General features: G+C 55.5%; 1 protein-coding gene across 1 annotated transcript in view; it reads right to left on the reverse strand.

The window, feature by feature from the left end:
* Nucleotides 1-820: 820 nt before the first annotated feature.
* TNFRSF8 (TNF receptor superfamily member 8) overlaps nt 821-16,836 on the reverse strand; it is a 39,381-nt gene continuing 23,365 nt past the window's right edge. Inside the window, exons 10-13 of the mRNA XM_035019771.1 lie at nt 16,690-16,743; nt 9,937-9,962; nt 7,371-7,578; nt 821-3,755 (exon numbers count right to left, since the gene is read on the reverse strand). Coding sequence (XP_034875662.1) covers nt 3,511-3,755; nt 7,371-7,578; nt 9,937-9,962; nt 16,690-16,743 — 533 coding nt within the window. The 3' untranslated portion in view covers nt 821-3,510. The remainder of the gene's footprint in view (nt 3,756-7,370; nt 7,579-9,936; nt 9,963-16,689; nt 16,744-16,836) is intronic.

Here is a 16,836-nt window from a genome sequence, read left to right on the forward strand (position 1 = left end):
GCCAGACCCGTGTTACCCCCTGGGCCTCCCATAACCAAGATCGCCCAGCTGGTAAGCGGCAGAGCCGGGATTTGAACCCAAGTCTGACCTCAGAAGCCATCCCCACCTGCACATCACTGCTGTTCTGTGTCTACGCTCCAGAGAGTGGTGGGCAGGCCTCTCTGCCTGCACCTTGCTCACAGCAAGTCCCTGGACATGGCCTCGGGGTGTGTGCCCATCACGGGTGCCGGGCCAGGGTAAAGGATATGTGGGAGGGTGCAGGAGCCCCAGGTGGGCTCTGCCAGCTCCTCATGAGGCCCACAGAGCCGACCTCGAAACTTTTAATATTTTCATTGTGACCTCCACTCAAGCCTTCTGCCCTGAGTTCATCTCCGTCTCAGGCCCTGCCCCTCCCATCCCATACCTCCCCCACTGTTCTCTCTTAGAGGACAGGGTCAAGAGTGTGGGTGGGACAGAAGGCACCCAAGAACCTGCAGCGAGAGAGCTGCCTTGTCCCTGCACAGATTTTCATTTCTGTTTAGCCCAACAAGCCAGTCCCCGGTGACTGCTCTTCAAGATCTCAGCCCTGGGGAACAGTGAGAGGACAAAGAGGCTCTGGAGATTCAGCCTCTTGCTCCATTTCGGGGAATGGCCCTGGCCTGAGAGATTCTATAAACCGAAAACAGCTTACAACCTACCAGCCTGCCTAGCTTCCTTAGGACACATCACTTACCGTCACTCCCTGAATACAAGTGTTCAGGAAGATGGATGTCACTCATGCGTGGGAGGCTCCCTTACGGCCTGCCGTCCGCTACCCTGAGTCCTCTGCCCACCTGGACGTCAGAACGGACAGAGGTTAAGAAATGGTCCCTGATCACTGGTCAGGGCAGGGAAATTCGCCCTGGCTCTCGGACCAACCACGTGGCAGGGAAACACTGGGTAAATGGCTGGGTTTGATTGTGAGGTCTGGGCATGAGCTGGAGTCTTGGGGATGGGGTGGGTGAGGTCTGACCACAGCCCTCTGTCTCTTTCGTCCACCCCACAGGTGCGCCACAGTCAAGAGGGGAGCTCCGGGCCAGCTGCCTGAGGTGGGGAGCAGGCCCCCCACTGGCCCTGAGTTGTGATCAGGGCTGCAGGCTGGGCCCTTTCCAGCTCAGGCCCCAAGTCCAAGGCTTCCATTTACCCCTCAGTCCTCTCCTTGCCCCCAAAGCTGGGCATTCATGCTGCTACTTTGGAACTCCCTTTCCCCAAGCTGCGGGGCAGCTCAGCCCCGTCCAGAGGGAGGGCCACAGGGAGGCTCAGGATCTCTTTCTACAAATACCCAAAGGGAGACTTATGGCAAGAGAGGCTTTCTTTTAAATATCCTCAGAGGATAAGTCTTAGACCAGGGAGTGGGAATTACATGGAGGAAGGGTTTGCCTCTGAGGATAAAGAAAAACCTCCAGCAGTGGGAATGGTTGCCCCAGCAGGTAGCTGGCTTCCTGCACAGAGCATCTGCAGACCTCTGGGTCCCAAGATGCTTCCCACAGAGGGGACTGGTGGGGACCTTGTGAGACAAGTCAGTTGACCCGAGGCCCACTCTGGGGGCTACAGAATAGGGGAGGGCTGGCAGCACCAGAAGGGTCTCACTCGAGCCCCGGCAGGGCTGGGGGCCAGGCTGGGCACTCACTTCGACACAGCACACAGAGCATAGAAGCTGGCCGCCTCGGTAGGGGGATGAAGAGGAACCTGCTATTCTGGGGGGAGAGAGATTGCCCAGACCATTCCTGCTCAGACATTCTCAAATACTCAATCTCAAAGATCATTTCCTGAAACTTACGATTGGTTATTTTTAAGCGACCTTACAAATTTTCTGAGGATCAAAGGTTTCAGAGGATCAGAGGTTTTGTGAAGGGACTTTGGGCAAAGGAGTGCTTCATTTCGTCCAACATGCGGTCCATATCTTCAAGCCAAGACTGCCAGTGCCCTGCTCAGCAGGGTGGGACGTCTTCGGGTCCCTTCCAGCCGGAGTTGCAGGCGTGGTGCGCCCACGCTGTCCCCACAGGAGACATCCGGGCAAATACTGTCCACCACATGGCAACATCTTCAGGTTCCGGTGTGAGTCCCTCTCGGTGTCCTAACCTCTCCACCTTTCCCCCAAACATCTGAGTAATTTCAGAAACTACCTTGTGATTCCTGACCCAGCCCCAACTTCCTTCAGAGAGTGAGCAGGCTGGCGGGTAAATAGCAGCTTTCCTAGGCCTGGCCTCCAGTGGGTAATTCCAGGGGCCTCCAGGCAGCCGAGACTGAACGGCCTGAGCTGCGGGCAGCCCTGTCATCTGCCCACACGTCCCTCTCCAAGGCCCCTGGTTTGCTTACATGAGTCTGAAAGCCCTGGGGAGAGCCGGCCCGCAGACCCAAGTCGGGACAGCTTTACTCCTTAGCGTGAAATGCAAAAGTCCTCAAGGCCAGACTGGACTACTTGCTTTTCTGAGAATCCGGAATAAGGCAGGATGTCTGGGCGAAATGGTGTTGCTTTCCGACATCTGTATCCCAGCCATGGGTGCTGGGGGCTGGAGCGTGAGGGCAGGGCGGGGGCCACTGGGCTCCGAGGGCGTGGCAGGTGTGGGGAAGGCGCATGTCCCCGGGACAGAGCAGAGGTGCCCACGGAGCAGGCAAGGACCCAGGAAGGGCCCAGGGCTCCCCTTCAGCAGGCCCTTCTCTAGGCGGCAGCTGGCTGGGGAGGGTCTCCTGTGGGGGCAGGGTGCTACAGCTGCTGAGCGTCTGCAGACCTCTGGGTCCTAAGATGCCTCCCACGGAGGGGACTGGTGGGGACCTTGTGAGACCAGTCAGGGACCCCAGGCCTCCAGCCCACCGTGAGGGCTACAGAATAGGGGAGGGCTGGCAGCACCAGGAGGGTCTCACTCGAGCCCTGGCAGGGCTGGGGGTCAGGCTGGGCACTCACCCGGACACAGGGCACAGAGCGCCGTGCGCTGGCTGTTGCCAAGATGGGGCCAGCCGACGACGCCCCACCCCTTGACGTCCCTTTTGACTCAGGAGCGACCATGGCAGGCGCTGGCTCAGTGCCCACAGGGGGCCACGTTACAGTAACTGGGGGCTGCTGGCATGGCGGCAAGGTCCATGTGAGAGTAGAAGGCACAGGGGGATGCCTCCTCCGCAAGTGAGCCCCGGCCCCAGCGGTGTGATGCTCAAGGCCCTGGGGGCATCTTCCCAGCACTGGCAGGAGACAAGGTGCCCAGTCTCTGCTGTCTGTCCGCTGTTCCAACAAACACTGCCATTCAGATCCAGCCCCTAGGTTGTCTCTCCTGCACAAGCCCAGGCTCCCCGAGGGTCTGAGCTGGGGGGCAGTGGTCGGGGGGGATGCAACTAGAGACCACCAGAACCCCCTTGCTCCAGGCTGCTCTACCCCTGGATGTGGAACCTCAGTCCAGGCCACACGGGGCCTCTGCCACCAGCCTGGTGCCACCAGGGCCACCCTGGCCTCCCGGGGGGGCACCCCACTGCCCTCTCAGCCCCAACCCAGGCCAGGCTTCATTTCTCGGAGACGGTCATGGGCAAGGGGGCCTCCTTTCCTTCCTCTTCTACTGAGAACATGACATCCCCGCAGCTGCCCAGAGGAGGCTCTGTCTCCTGCTCTGGGAAGTGGGGAGCATGGTCCACTTCCAGATCCTCCTCGAACTCAGGACCCGCCGGCCCCACCAGGCCCCGGCCCTCAGGCACCTCAGTCCTCACGGTCCCCACAATCACTGTGTCAGCCTTCATGATGTAGATCTTCTCTGCAAGGCAAAAGGATGGGTAAAGTGAGGGGACCGGAGCCCTAGCTGGACAGGGTGAGGAGGCAGAGGAGGGTCCAAGCTCCAACTCTGTCTCTCCTACTGTGTGGCTGCAGGCAGATGACACAATCTCTCTGACACACCGCCAGCCCCATCAACCTCACAGGTGTCCTGAGGCTCAAAGGACATAAAACAGCTAGAAACTGCATGCTAAGACTGGCTCCCTTGTGGGAGAGGCTCATGATCTTCTCAGCATTTAGGTGGGGATGGGGTAGGGAAGGAGAGCACAGCGTTGGGAGAGAAAGCGGGCCTGGGGCAGAGAAGGGAGGGACTGCGGCCCCAGTGAGCAGCGGACGTGCTGGCCACCGTCCAGAACCTTCCACACGACCCCTGAGTCCTCACACCACTGCCACACGGTAGACAGTCTACTCTTGTCCCCGTGGACAGATACAAAGAACCTAAAGCCCTGAAAGGTTAAATGACCGGCCCAAAGTCGCCAGGCAGTTAGTAGAAATCTCGGCAGAAACTCCCACCCGACTAGCTGCCCTTTCCACTCCTGTCCACGTGCCTACATCAGAAACCTGGGGTGACCAACGTGTTCCGGCTCGCCTGGGCTGCTCCTGGTTGTTGTAGTGAAGGTCCTGTGGCCTATGGACCTTTTCAGTTCAGGTAAATCCAGACAGTTGATCACAGTCTAAGAACCCCAGCCCTGTTAATAACGAACACCAGCCTGTGATTCTTCGCTCAGGGCCATATTTCAGTGTTTGTTACTTATGGCCGATCTCCCGCCTGAGGCCTTCACGGCTAGGCCGTGACCTGCGCATAGTAGGACTGCTTGTGTGTTGCTTGGATGAATCGGCAGCGCAGCCCCTTAGAGGCAGGACCCCCTGCAGTCCTCACCACCATCCACTGTGGGGACGGGGGTGGGAGGGGGTGCTTCAGAGGCTCAGGGGAGTTAAGTAAGCTGCCCAAGAAGCTGGGAAGTGAGGAGCCTGGCCTTCACTCAGCCCAGCTTCTGATGGCCTTGAGCTCAGGGCAGGGTCCCAAGCTCCCAGCAGCTTGGCCCTGGGACTCTCTCTCTGGAGTCTGAATGAGGATGCTCAAGAGGGAACTTGAAAGCTAGGGTGGAGCAGGGCGCTGGGGACCCCTACCTCTCTGGGTCACCCAGTTATATCCCTCTGATTTAGGAACACCCAAAAGATCTTTGGGGGCCCTGCACCCGCCACCCAATTGCATAATGCTGGCTCTTCTGTTTTGATTTTTAACACCTCCAGGAAAAAGGGAAGTGTTCAAAATAGCAGCGAGGACTAGAGGAAAGCTACAAGTGTGGCAAGCCCCTCACACACTCCAAAAGAGAAAGCAGGGCCTCAGGCCCCAGCCACACACCCTCCACCAAGGCCTGCAGGCCCTTTGCCCTGGGAGCCTGAGCAGATGGGCTAGGAAGAGGTGGGAGCCAGAGGTGGTGAAAGAGAGGGGACCCTGGGGAGCGAGACAGGGCACAGAGCAGCCAGACAGGACTAGGGGAGAAGCTGAGGCATACGGAGCAGGGTGGGAGAGAAGTGGAGGTGGGTTTGTCTGAAGAAGCCAAAGCCAGGGGCCAGGCTATCCCTCCCTCACCTCCGAGGGTCCTGATTGCTCCGACTCTATCCCTCATCACAGGGCTGCCCTTCCCCCCCCCCCACTCCCGCCACAAGCTGGGAGGGGAAAGGAGGGTCTTTCAGGAGCTGCTTGAACCTTCTACCCACCCAGAGCTCTAGAATCCAGGGAAGTTATCTTGGTGGGGTGGGAGGTGAAAGGGCTCCCCCTGCCTGGTGCCCAGGGGCAGAGGGATAGAGCTCAGGCTGCAGTTTGGTCCCCCTGGGGTACCAGACAGGTTCAGTGGGGCAGGGGGTGCCCCCTGGGATGGTGTCAGAAGGACAAAAGGCTCCTGAGCGAACCTCCAAGGCCCTCTCTCCCAACCACCCTGCTTCCCAGCGAGGCTAACAGGCTGCACCCCAGCCATCCTGGGAGCCCAGTACCTCCCTCCACCTGCCCCCACAGTTCCGGGCACTGCACGCAGCACAGACCCAAATGTTCAAGTTAGGACTTCTTAGGAAATTTAAAGGAGATGCTTTGGTGGTACTGCCCCAAATAACACTCTTTTTAAATAAAACGTGCTGAAAGCTACAACGCCAAAAGTTTTGGTTTCATATTAAAGACCCTGCCCCAAAGAGTTCTATCCACCAATGCCTGTTATAGAAATGTGTAGGACAATTACAAATGCCTCTCTGGTATTAACCCAGCAATAGTTAACCCTCCAGAGAAGACAGAGATGGAGCTCACTAAGGCCTTGCCCTCAGGGAGCTCACAGCCAGGTGGGGGCGAGGAGGTGGGGAGGCCGCAAATACAGTCATACTGCTGGGGGCTGAGGATACTGGGTATGGAGGCCCAGCGTCTGAGGGAGCATAGCAGAGGGGCATTTGGTCCAGACAGGAGAGTGGAGAGGGCCAGGAAGACTTCCTGGAGGAGGAGGCAAATAAGCAGTGGCCTCAGGACATCAGGAATTGACTAGATTCAAAGGGGGAGTTGGCTGTCCCAGGTGAGGAAGCAGCTCCCACAGAGAAGCTCCAAAGGGAGGGAGGGCTCTGTCAACTCTGGAAACTGCCAGTGGGTGGGTGAAGTAGGCCAGAGGGGTCAGGAGGCAGGTGAGTCTGGGGGGAGGAGGCAGCTCGTGACCAGTGACCAGTCTGAACTCCAGAATAAGAATCTGGAATTCATCCTGACAGTGACAGGGACCCCCACCCCCCACCCCCAGGAGGGTTGAAGTAGGGGTGCAGACGGGAAAGGCTTGTATATTGGTGGAGACACGCTGGTGTGCAAGGGTGGAGAGAAGCTGGAGAGAAGGCAGGGAGACCCTTGGGAGGCCAAAGCGGAAGGTCTGCCTGAGGCAGAGGGCGGCGGCAGTTCGGGAAGGGCTGGCCTCAATGCATCTGCTGAGGCCCGCGCCGGTGAGGGCAAGCCAAGGGGTTCAGAGCCCCGCGGGCACGGGGTGAGGCCAAGTCCCTGCTCTGTCACCCCGCAGCTATGTGACAGGGAACATCTCCCCGCACCTACCTCACAGTGCCATTGCCCCGGGTGTGAAAAGGGGAGGCAGACACTGTCCTCAGAAGGCCACGTGACAAGAGAAGACTTCCGCCCAGACAAGTGGCTGGTCTTATTGTCACTGGCATGTCTCCTCCTGTCCCAGCAAGGGGCTCTTTGCTGGGGGTGGGAGCAGCGTTCACGTCCCACTTCAACGTTGGCAGGCCCGGGGGAAGGGGGAGCCTCTCTCCCCAACCTTCACCCCCACTCACCCAGACAACTTCACAAATGCTTGCAATGGCCCTGTGAGGGCCGAATCACTATTACACCGATTTTCCAGAAATTTAAATTGGGCTACCGAGACGGAACAAGCTTTAACTCTCCCACAAAAAGCTGCTCCTACTTACAAGGGCCAGCAGGAGAACCCACGCCTCTTCCTCGCTGGGCCTTCCTACCCCAGGGTCCCTGGCTCCCGTCGGGGGCCCAGGGTCCAGTGCCCAGCTCCCCCTGCCCCCTCAGCCCTGACCACACCAGGACCCTCCAAATCAGCAGACTCACCGATCCTGTTGTTGGTATGCTCTGAGGTCACCCGGGGCTCGGGAAGGTCCCTGGGGGATGAGGGGCTCCCAGCGGCGGGTGGGCTGGCTTCCAGCAGCCGCATGCTCTCTAGGCAGGCTGCCCCATTGGGGGAGGTCTCCACAGGCGGGGGGCTCATTAACCTCAGCTCTTCCATGCCTGACTCCACCACCGATATACTCTTCAGCTGCTGTGGGCACAGAGGGTGTGGAGTTGATGCAGGGTGCCCCCAGCCGCCCTGGGAAGCCCGTTTCTTCACCTCTGTAGACTCCAGTGAGTCTCCCTCTCTGCCTTAAAGCTGCCACACACCACCCACGGCTTCTCGGCTTTGAGAGCCTGATGCCCTGTGTTGAGTTTCAGAAGTCCTGTTGCTTTTAACTTGTACCAAATAACGACAGGAGCCAGAATCCCATACAGTGCTTGAGAATCCGCACAACCACCCTCTAAGGTGGCTAATATTAGCACCCTCCCCATTTCACAGACCAGGAAACTGAGACACAGAGAAGTCAAGTAACTTGCTCAAGTAAGTGTGTGGGCCAGCACTTGAACCCTGGCACCTCGCTCTGGAATCCATGCTTATAAGCCCCTGTGGGTAAGTGTGCACTCTAGACCCACCCCAACTCTGCAGCCCTGACCTCCCGGGACAGCTATCCGGTATGACGACACTAACGTATTCTAAAAATAGCTATATCTTCAGGAAAATGGTGGTTTCGTTTTTAACTTTTATAGGTAAGTATAAAAGTCTCATGAAGGGGTGCCTGGGTGGCTCAGTCCATTGAGTGTCTGCCTTCGGCTCAGGTCATGATCCCGGGGTCCTGGGATCGAGTCCCACATCAGGCTCCCTGCTCAGCGGGAAGCCTGCTTCTCCCTCTCCCACTCCCCCTGCTTGTGTTCCCTCTCTTACTTTCTCTCTCTCTGTCAAACAAATAAATAAAAAAAATCTTAAAAAAAAAAAGTCTCATGAAATGTTCTAAAGCATACTATGTACCTCCAGCCTTCAAAATGGAATGAGGTCAAGTGATTCACAAAGTGTATCTACACAATCCTGATTATCCTTTTATAATCATCTGAAGTCCAAAAGACAGCATTTTAAACAAGTTACAGTGAAAACACTGATTCCCATGGCCAAAAAATGTTTGATTATCTCACAAATCATTAAATGACTTTTTCATGAAATTTCCTGGTATTGTAACAGCCACTTATCTGACCCAAGCATACTTGAATGTGACCTCCCATAATTCGAAACTGAACTCATATTGTGGTTCTGTCTGTTATATTAAAAAATTAAAGGATGGAAACCTTTCTCCATCTATGAATATTTTGAGTTAAAAGAAAGTCACGGAAAAATTGATAAATGGAAAAAAAAAAAATTGGGTGAACCATACATAGCTGAGACGCAGCCATATGGAGTGCTTTGTCCTGCCTCGTCCCTCAGCCCCAGAGGGCAACGTCCCTTCTCTCACCCCTGCCCCCGAGGCTGCTCCTGGAGGCTGGGCACAGAGCAGCGTGCCAGGCCCAGCCTGGTGAGGGCCAGGTGTCTGGGCCCCCTCCCCGGTAACTGCAGGTTCAGGGTAATGTTTGCAAAGCCCCTGGCCCAGCACCTGCACACAGCAAGCTCTTTGTAAAAGACAGGTGAAGAGATCCTTCCAGCTCAGGGCAAGAGTTCAGGGTACCAGCTTTGAAGCCAGACAAACCAGGGTTCAAGTCAAGCCAGGGTTCGCTGATCTACTTTCCAATTGTGGACCCACCTCTCCTGTCTGTGCCTGGGTTTCTTCTTCTGTAAAATGGACAACAGCACCAACCTCTGAGTGCTGTCAGGACTACCCACGATAACTCTGAGAAGCACAAAGCAAGGTGCCTGGCTCATGGTAAGTGCTCCATTCGGGATGGCTAAGTTTTCATTTTTTTTTTTTTTAGAAAGAGAGAGCGAGCGTGAGCAGGAGGGGAGGGGCAGAGGGAGAGACAGAGAAAGAATCTGGAGCAGGCTCCACGCTCAGCGCAGAGCCCGAGGTGGGGATTGTTCTCATGACCCTGAGATCATGACATGAGCTGAAATCAAGAGTCGGACACTTCACCTACTGAGCCACCCAGGCGCCTCCTCCCCCCCCCCCCCCCCCCCCCGCCCCGTGATGGCTAAGTTTTCAAAGAGTCGTGCTATGAATTTGTCATTCCGGCTGTGAGAATGAGAACCACAGCGGAGTGAAGGAGAAAAGGGAAATGACCCCACCTGGCACCCGAAGTAGCCAAAACCAAATCCACGGTCTGCCAGGCCCTTCTGGAAGTCCCCGGCAGGATGAGCCAGGAGCCAGAGACTGCTGAGGGGTTGCAGCTCCCCATCGCCGGCCAGGGCCTGGCAGAGGCCCCACTGTGCTCAGAGCACCCCACATGGGGCAGACTCAGCCTGAACTTGCAGGGGGAGCCCGCACCCCGGTCACTGGGGGAGGGGAATGACCCACCAGCAGTTCTCAGAACCAGCGGCTCTGTTAGCAAAAGAGTCCGATTTTAGGGGCACAAAGCCGGGGAGGTGGGGCAAGGAAGGGCTACTTACTGTCGGGTTCCTCCAGGGCCTGGAATCTGCAGAAAGAAAAAGAGTAGTGACTTCACCAAGGAGAACCTGGCAGCTGCCTGGTCCTGCCCCAATCGACGTATGGGTGGCAGCTGACACTTGTCCGGCCCTCAGGCTGGACAACAGTGGATGGTTTCAGAACCCACGCCCACGCCCGGACACAGAGGCTCACTCGCCAGCCCTCGCCTGGGCAGCGGCTGCGGGAGAACCAGGAACGACCTCTCCCCCAACCGCTAAGCCAGTCAGCTTGCCCTGAGCTGGAAGGATCTCTTCACCTGTCTTTTACAAAGAGCTTGCTGTGTGCAGGTGCTGGGCCAGGGGCTTTGCAAACATTACCCTGAACCTACAGTTACCAGGGAGGGGGCCCAGACACCTGACTGGCACACGCCCCGGCTGGCGCCCAGGCAGAGGCTTCTGCGGGCTCAGAAATTGGTCTGTGGCTTTGTAGCCCAGGGTCTAGAGAGCCCAGAACTCCCCTGAGCACCATGCAAAGTTCACATGGAGGACCTCAAGGCTGGGTGAGAGCAGGTGACCGATCCTGAGGACCTCTGCTGAACCCTGCGCTGGACACACCCAGAGCCAATCAACCCTGGAGGCCTTTGGTGGGAGTTCGGTTTTCTACTAGACACGCCTGAAAGAGCCTGTGTGACCACCCATGAGGAGGACAGCTGCTCATCATCCTACCACCTGTCATCTCCCTCTGCGGGACTCAGGAGGTGCTGCCTGATTCTTAGGGCACAACTTTATCTTCTCATCCCAAACCCCCACCCTCCACACCAGCACTTCTCTCATATCAAATACAGGGCCAGGTCATGGCCAAGCATATGGTGACATTTAACCATGGCCCACTGGCCATCTGAGAAAGCCGGAGATGGCACCCAGGCATCTGGTCTACACTGGGCAAATCAACTCCCAGCATCGACCGTCGTCTGGGGACACACAGCCCTTGAGGAGTCCTGAGGAGGCCCTCTCAGAGACTTGGAATATGCTGCTGTTAGGTGTGCGTACCTGACCAGAGAAATCTGCTCTGAAAATGCCAGCGAGCTAAGTCATCTCCAGAACATTCTGACATCAGCAGCTCTGGGAACCACCAGCCCTGAATCCTAGCTGAAACACTCACTGGAGGCCAACCAACTGTGATACTACAAACAAGACAGGTGGTTGGAACGTGCTGTGTAGACACTAGGTCAATTCGGGGAAACACTTACACGTGCCTCCTAAGTGACTATCAGCGTGCAGAAAGTGTCTAAAGAGGAAATGAACCAGATTGACGGTCAAAAAAAGAACACGTATAAAATGACACAATTCTGGATTCTTTCCTCTTCTTTTTTTATTTTTATTTTTTTAGAGAGAGAGAAAGAGTGAGTGAGCACAGAGGCTGGGGCTGGGGATGAGGGGGAGAGAGAGTCTCAAGCAGGCTCCACGCCCAGCACAGAGCCTGACATGGGGCTCGATCTCACACCCTGAGATCATGACCTGAGCTGAAATCAAGAGTCGGATGCTTGGCCAACAGAGCCCCCCAGGCGCCCCATCTGGAGTCTTGATTTAACAAATGTTAAAGTTTCCTTCGTCTGGTAACTGCTCTTCCCAGCAGAGTGGTCACCTTGGAAGGCCACAGCTCATTCCCGCTGGGTGGCCACTGTCTGTTACCCAAGCTACCGCTTGGGGAAATGCTCTCTGACCTGAGGCACATTCTTTTAAATGATGTCAGTGAAGCCTAATTTTTGTCCTTTGAGAGTAATGTTGACTTTTGCAAACAGCCAGCTGTGGTTTGGGTGGCGGGGGGGCAAGAGTGCGACAAAGTAACAAGATAAAATAAAATAAAATAAAAGTGATAAAACTCAGTCTTGGAGAGGATGTGGGTAAAAAGGAACACAGCGGCTCATGCCCTGTGAACTGGTTCCATGTTTCTCAAGAGCCATCTGGCAGTGAAAACCTCACACCCTTTGACCCAGTAATCCCTCTTTACGGACACACCCTCAGGAAATAACCCAAGAGAATACAACAAGGCTGTGTGCAATAATCAAAAAACTGAAAACAAGCCAGATGCCAAACAATGAGGCGGCTTAGCAGTCTTGAAGCAGAGGGCTTCCTGGCAGGGAACCCCCAACACAACATCACTCCACCTTCCCAGCCTTAGTCCTCATATCTGGAAAATGGGACACAGCATGCCAAATTTGGAGGGTTTTTATGAAGACTAAATGAGACCCGAAACGTGAAGGTACCCAGTGATCAGTCACGCTGAGAGCACGTGCCTTGATATGATGTGATGAGAACAAGCCTGCACCCATGTGGTCTTCCTCCCCCAAACCTGCAACCCCACTTTCACTAGGAGGAAAATATTAGCCAAATTCCAATAGAGGGGCATCCTGCACATAACTGGCCGGCACTGCCAAGGTCATCAAAAACAGGAAAGTCAGAAAAGTCCAGAGGAGCCCAAGCAGACATGACAACTCAATGTAACATGGTATCCTGGGTGGAAGCCTGGAACAGTAAGAAAATACATTGGCTAAAACTAAGTAAACCCAGGGGCGCCTAGGTGGCTCAGTCGGTTAAGCATCTGCCTTCGGCTCAGGTCACGATCCCAGGGTCCTTGGATCGAGCCCCCCGTTGGGCTCCCTGCTCAGTGGGGAATCTGCTTGTCCCTCTCTCTCTGCCCCTCCCCCAACCCCCACTGGAGCTTTCTTTCACTCTCTCTCTAATAAATAAATTTTTAAAAAAAGAGTCTCTTATTAAAAAAAAAACCAAACACCTAAGTAAATCTAAACAGAGTATGGGCTTTAGTTAATGGTGATGTGTCAATATTGCCTCATTCATCACGACAAATTCACCAACGTAAGCTGTTAACGATGGAGGAAACTGGGTGTGAGGTACACGGGAACTCTCTGAACTATCTTTTCAAATATTCTACAAGTCTAAAATGGTTCTAAAAATTGAAGTCTGTCGAAAATTTTTTTAAAATTTAAATGTGAAAAAGGGACAGTGCCCAGGAGGCTGCCTAGCATGCGGGGGGTCCCAGGACATTAACGTGGCGCCGCGCTCACCGCACCAAAGAGAAGACCAGCATTTGATACCGACTCCTGGCAACGAGCATAAAACAACATAAAGGCGAAAAGGCAGAATCCAGAGGCACCAAGGTCTGCCTGCAGCTGCCTCACAACCCACATGTGTACTTTGCTAACGACCCAGGACAAATCGCGCTGAGTACAGAGATCAGGTTTCCTAAGTGCACTTCCCCTAAAAATGTGGCTTCAGTCCACTGTCTTCATTTATTGGTTTCCTCGCTTTGGGAAGTAACTGCGAGATCTTCTCGTAAACGTGTCCGGCACCCAAGGACATGAGTCCAGGGACACCCGAGGCATCGGTGGCCCCCCCGGGACAAGTACATGTTCTCCCAGGGGCTGCCGTGAGGGCCACTCCAGCCGAGCCCGTGAGTTCTGACACCGATGCTGCGGTCCTGTCCTTCCCAGTCACTCTCCCCTTTCAGTCCCGGCCCCCATCTGGCCTGGGGGCCTGGCTGCCATGGGAAGCGGAACAGACCTGAGGAAGGAGTCTGGCACAGAGGCTCAGCAGGCTTTGGCAACGGGCACCCCTAATTCCGATCTCGGCTCCTGGGAGATGCCGCTGATTCCAGGGTGAGGGCAGGGAAGTACCGGGTAAGTTGGGATCGTCTTAAAGAAGTGCTCAGAACAGGGAAGGACGGGACAGAAGGACACCGGGGCTAGCTTCAAGGACTGAATCTGAACATCAGAATAACGAGGGCAAGAGAACCAAATAGAAAGCCACCAGTCCATGCAGATATAAATAGAGAGGAAGAAGAAAGTGTGATGAGGAACTGGTTATTCACAGAGCTTCGCAGTACCTCCCCCGAAAGTGCTTACTGCTTGCCAAGGAGAAAAGAACAGCCTCGTGCAGGAGCGGCCTGGCAGGGAGCGCTCACGCCAAGTGAGGGACTTGGGAAAGGGACTGACCGGCTGGAACCTGGCGGGACGGCTGCCACCAGAGAAGCTCAGCGTCACTCCTGGCATCTTCCCGCCACCAAAGAAGCACGACCTGACTCCGGTCTCCATGAGGACGCACCAGGCAAACCCAAGGGGAGGGATGCCCACCAAGTCGGTGGTGGAATGCTCAAAAGTGGCAAGAGCACAAACGTGGCAGAAAAGACAGGAACAGAGCCAGGCTGACAAGAGACGTGACAACCAGATGCAACACGAAATCCTGAACTGGATTCTTCTGCTGCAGAGGACATGGTTGGGACAAAGGATCTTGAATGAGGTCTGAGAATTCGCCAGTGGTAACGCATCAGTGTGAATTCTGATTCTGATGGTGTAGTGACACGTATTTTTATACATCGTATAAAAATACACCCCTGTTTGTATGACCACACACTAAAGTATGTGGAGATGATAAGGCATTGAGTCACTAACTCATCTCAAAAAGTTCAGAAAAATAAGTTCTTTGTACTGTCCTTGTGACTCTCCTGTAAGCTTGAAATTGTTTCAAAACAACAACAAAAAATTTTTTTTCGACTTAAACCTGCCTGAAGTAACAGATAAGGACTTTAGTGCCCATTAGAATGAAGAATTTTAGTCAGTGTTTCTTAACCAGGCACGATTCCCACCCCCAGGTTGTTATTAACCAAGTGGCCTTAAACAAGTTCCTCCACCTTCCTGATTCCTCATCTGTGAAATGGGGATGAAAGCAGCAGGTGCCTCCCCGGTCCACTGTGCGTCTGCCCTCTGCAAAAGCTTGCCACCAAGGACACGGGCCATAAAGGCGAATCGACTCAAGAGATGGCTGGTAAGCGTTGTTGCTCTGGGACAGGGAGGGCTGGGGCATGCATCCCCGCCCTGCCAGCCGTTAGTCCCTTGAAGCAACTGATGCTGGTCTGAACGCTCGGGAGAGCGAGGACCCGTTTCTGCACCCAGCAGAGAGCCACTTGGACGATGATCTGAACACTTGAACGAGCAAGCACGTGAATGAAAGCTCCTTTGCCCCTTCAGCACCCACTGCTCCGGAGGGAATAGGGCATCCACCTCGCTCCATCCGTTCTCATCCTGAGCCCCTGGATGCTTATCCTGGCCTCACCTTCCCTCCAGCTCGGGCCTGGGAACCCAGACCCTCCAGGGACCCGCCGGAAGCCAGAGGGCCAGAAACAGCCCCAAACAGGATGGCCGCCACTGAGTCTCAGGGCTTGGTTTCTCATAGGTCTGCCTTTTTAAGGGAAGGTGCTTTTTTTTTCTTTTTCTCTCTCTCTCTCTTTTTCTCTGTGGCAAAACTGCCATCACGAAGGTTTGAAGAAAAAAATAAACTGACAGCAATGGAAATTCTAATACTAGAAAAATGTCAAGAAAGCAAACATGGGTTTCAATGAGACATTAAGGCTGACAGCTCATGGAAACAGGCTTGAAACTATCAAAACACAAAAACCCCCCTTGCTAAGAGTGCACAAGCACCTGCTGTGAAACTCATCAAATTCAAAACAGGCCTCAGTGGACAGGTTTTGTGCCCAAGTCCAAAGGCAGGCTGCAGTGACGGTCTCCGAGGGTCCTGGGGAGACGGCAGGGGGGTGGGGGCAAGAGGGCTGTGACCTGGCCCAAGACTGCCCCCTGGGCTCGTGGGTGGACACTGGAGGTGGACAAAGCTTGAGGGGAGGGAGGCGGAGGGGACAGGTCTGAGCCCTCCACAAACAAAGCCCGCAACCTCAAGGACCAGCGCCTGAGACTTGAGTCTCATCGGTTGTGTGGCCCTGGCCAGCTATCCACCTTTCAGAGCCTTGACTCCTTATGGAAGGGAGACAGATCATCACCCACCTCCCTTGGGGTTCCCAGGTCGGTGAGACCCTCTATGGGAGCCTGCCTTGAAACCAGAAAGGGAAGCTCAGAAATTCGCGTTCACTCCTTCCCCTGTGGTCAGGGCCCAGCACACAGTAGGTGCTCAGTCAGTGCTTATGGAGTGCTGACGAAGACCTTGCCCTGCCTGCAAATGGCTGCATAGGGGAGAAAAGGCGTGGGCGCACGCGCGCGCGCGCACACACACACACACACACACACACACATACACAACCAGGTGAGGGCTGGAAGTAGGTCAGGGGCTCTGACAAGTGGTCTGCAAAAGTTGGCCTGGAAGCTGGGCCGGGATCAGAGAGCCAGGGCCAGGGAGCGCTTCAGAACAGCGTAGATATCAGAAGGCCCTGAGATTCCTGGTGAGGAAAAAGGCCCCCAACACAGGCCGGCCCGTCGGCCGACAGCAACCACCTCCTGCACCACACACCGTCTGAAGTGGGCCCCACCATCCCCTTTTACAGTGAGGAAACTGAGGCACAGCGGAACAAAGAAACTCACCGGGGCCATACAGCTCGTAAGTGGCAGAACCAGGATTCCGGCCCTGTCAGCCTGCCCTACAGACCCCTATGCCCCTCGCTGCCAGCAGAAGGGGCACAGAGCAATGGGGAGGAAGGAAGGGGTAGGGAGGCCAGGAAGGAAGGGAAGGCATTCAGGAATGCCTCTCCAGGGGGTGGGCACTGTGGAGGAAAGAATGAGAGACAAGATGGATCTTAAACCTTCCTGCCAGCCTGCCATCTGAACGCTGCAGAGGACCGTGGAGGACGGGTCCCACCCGCACTGCATTCCCGTTACAGATGAGCCTGTGCACAGAGGGAGCCCCAGACCCAGGGCCTCGAGCTGCTGTGTCCATGGGGCCCGAGTAGCCCCCTCTGGACATGTGGACACTTACCCACGGGCTCCAGCTTGGGCCGGAAGGTCTGGACAGGGTAGCAGAGGTGGAGCTCTGGAACGACAGAGGAGTTAGCTGGAGAGCCTCCGAGGGCCTCCGAGGGCAGCGCAGAGACCCGGCCAGCCCAGCGCGGGGCACCTGCCCTCC

The sequence above is a fragment of the Mirounga leonina genome, unplaced genomic scaffold (genome assembly GCF_011800145.1).
Source record: "Mirounga leonina isolate KUSES-001 unplaced genomic scaffold, KU_Mleo_1.0 Mir_173, whole genome shotgun sequence".
NCBI lineage: Eukaryota > Metazoa > Chordata > Mammalia > Carnivora > Phocidae > Mirounga > Mirounga leonina.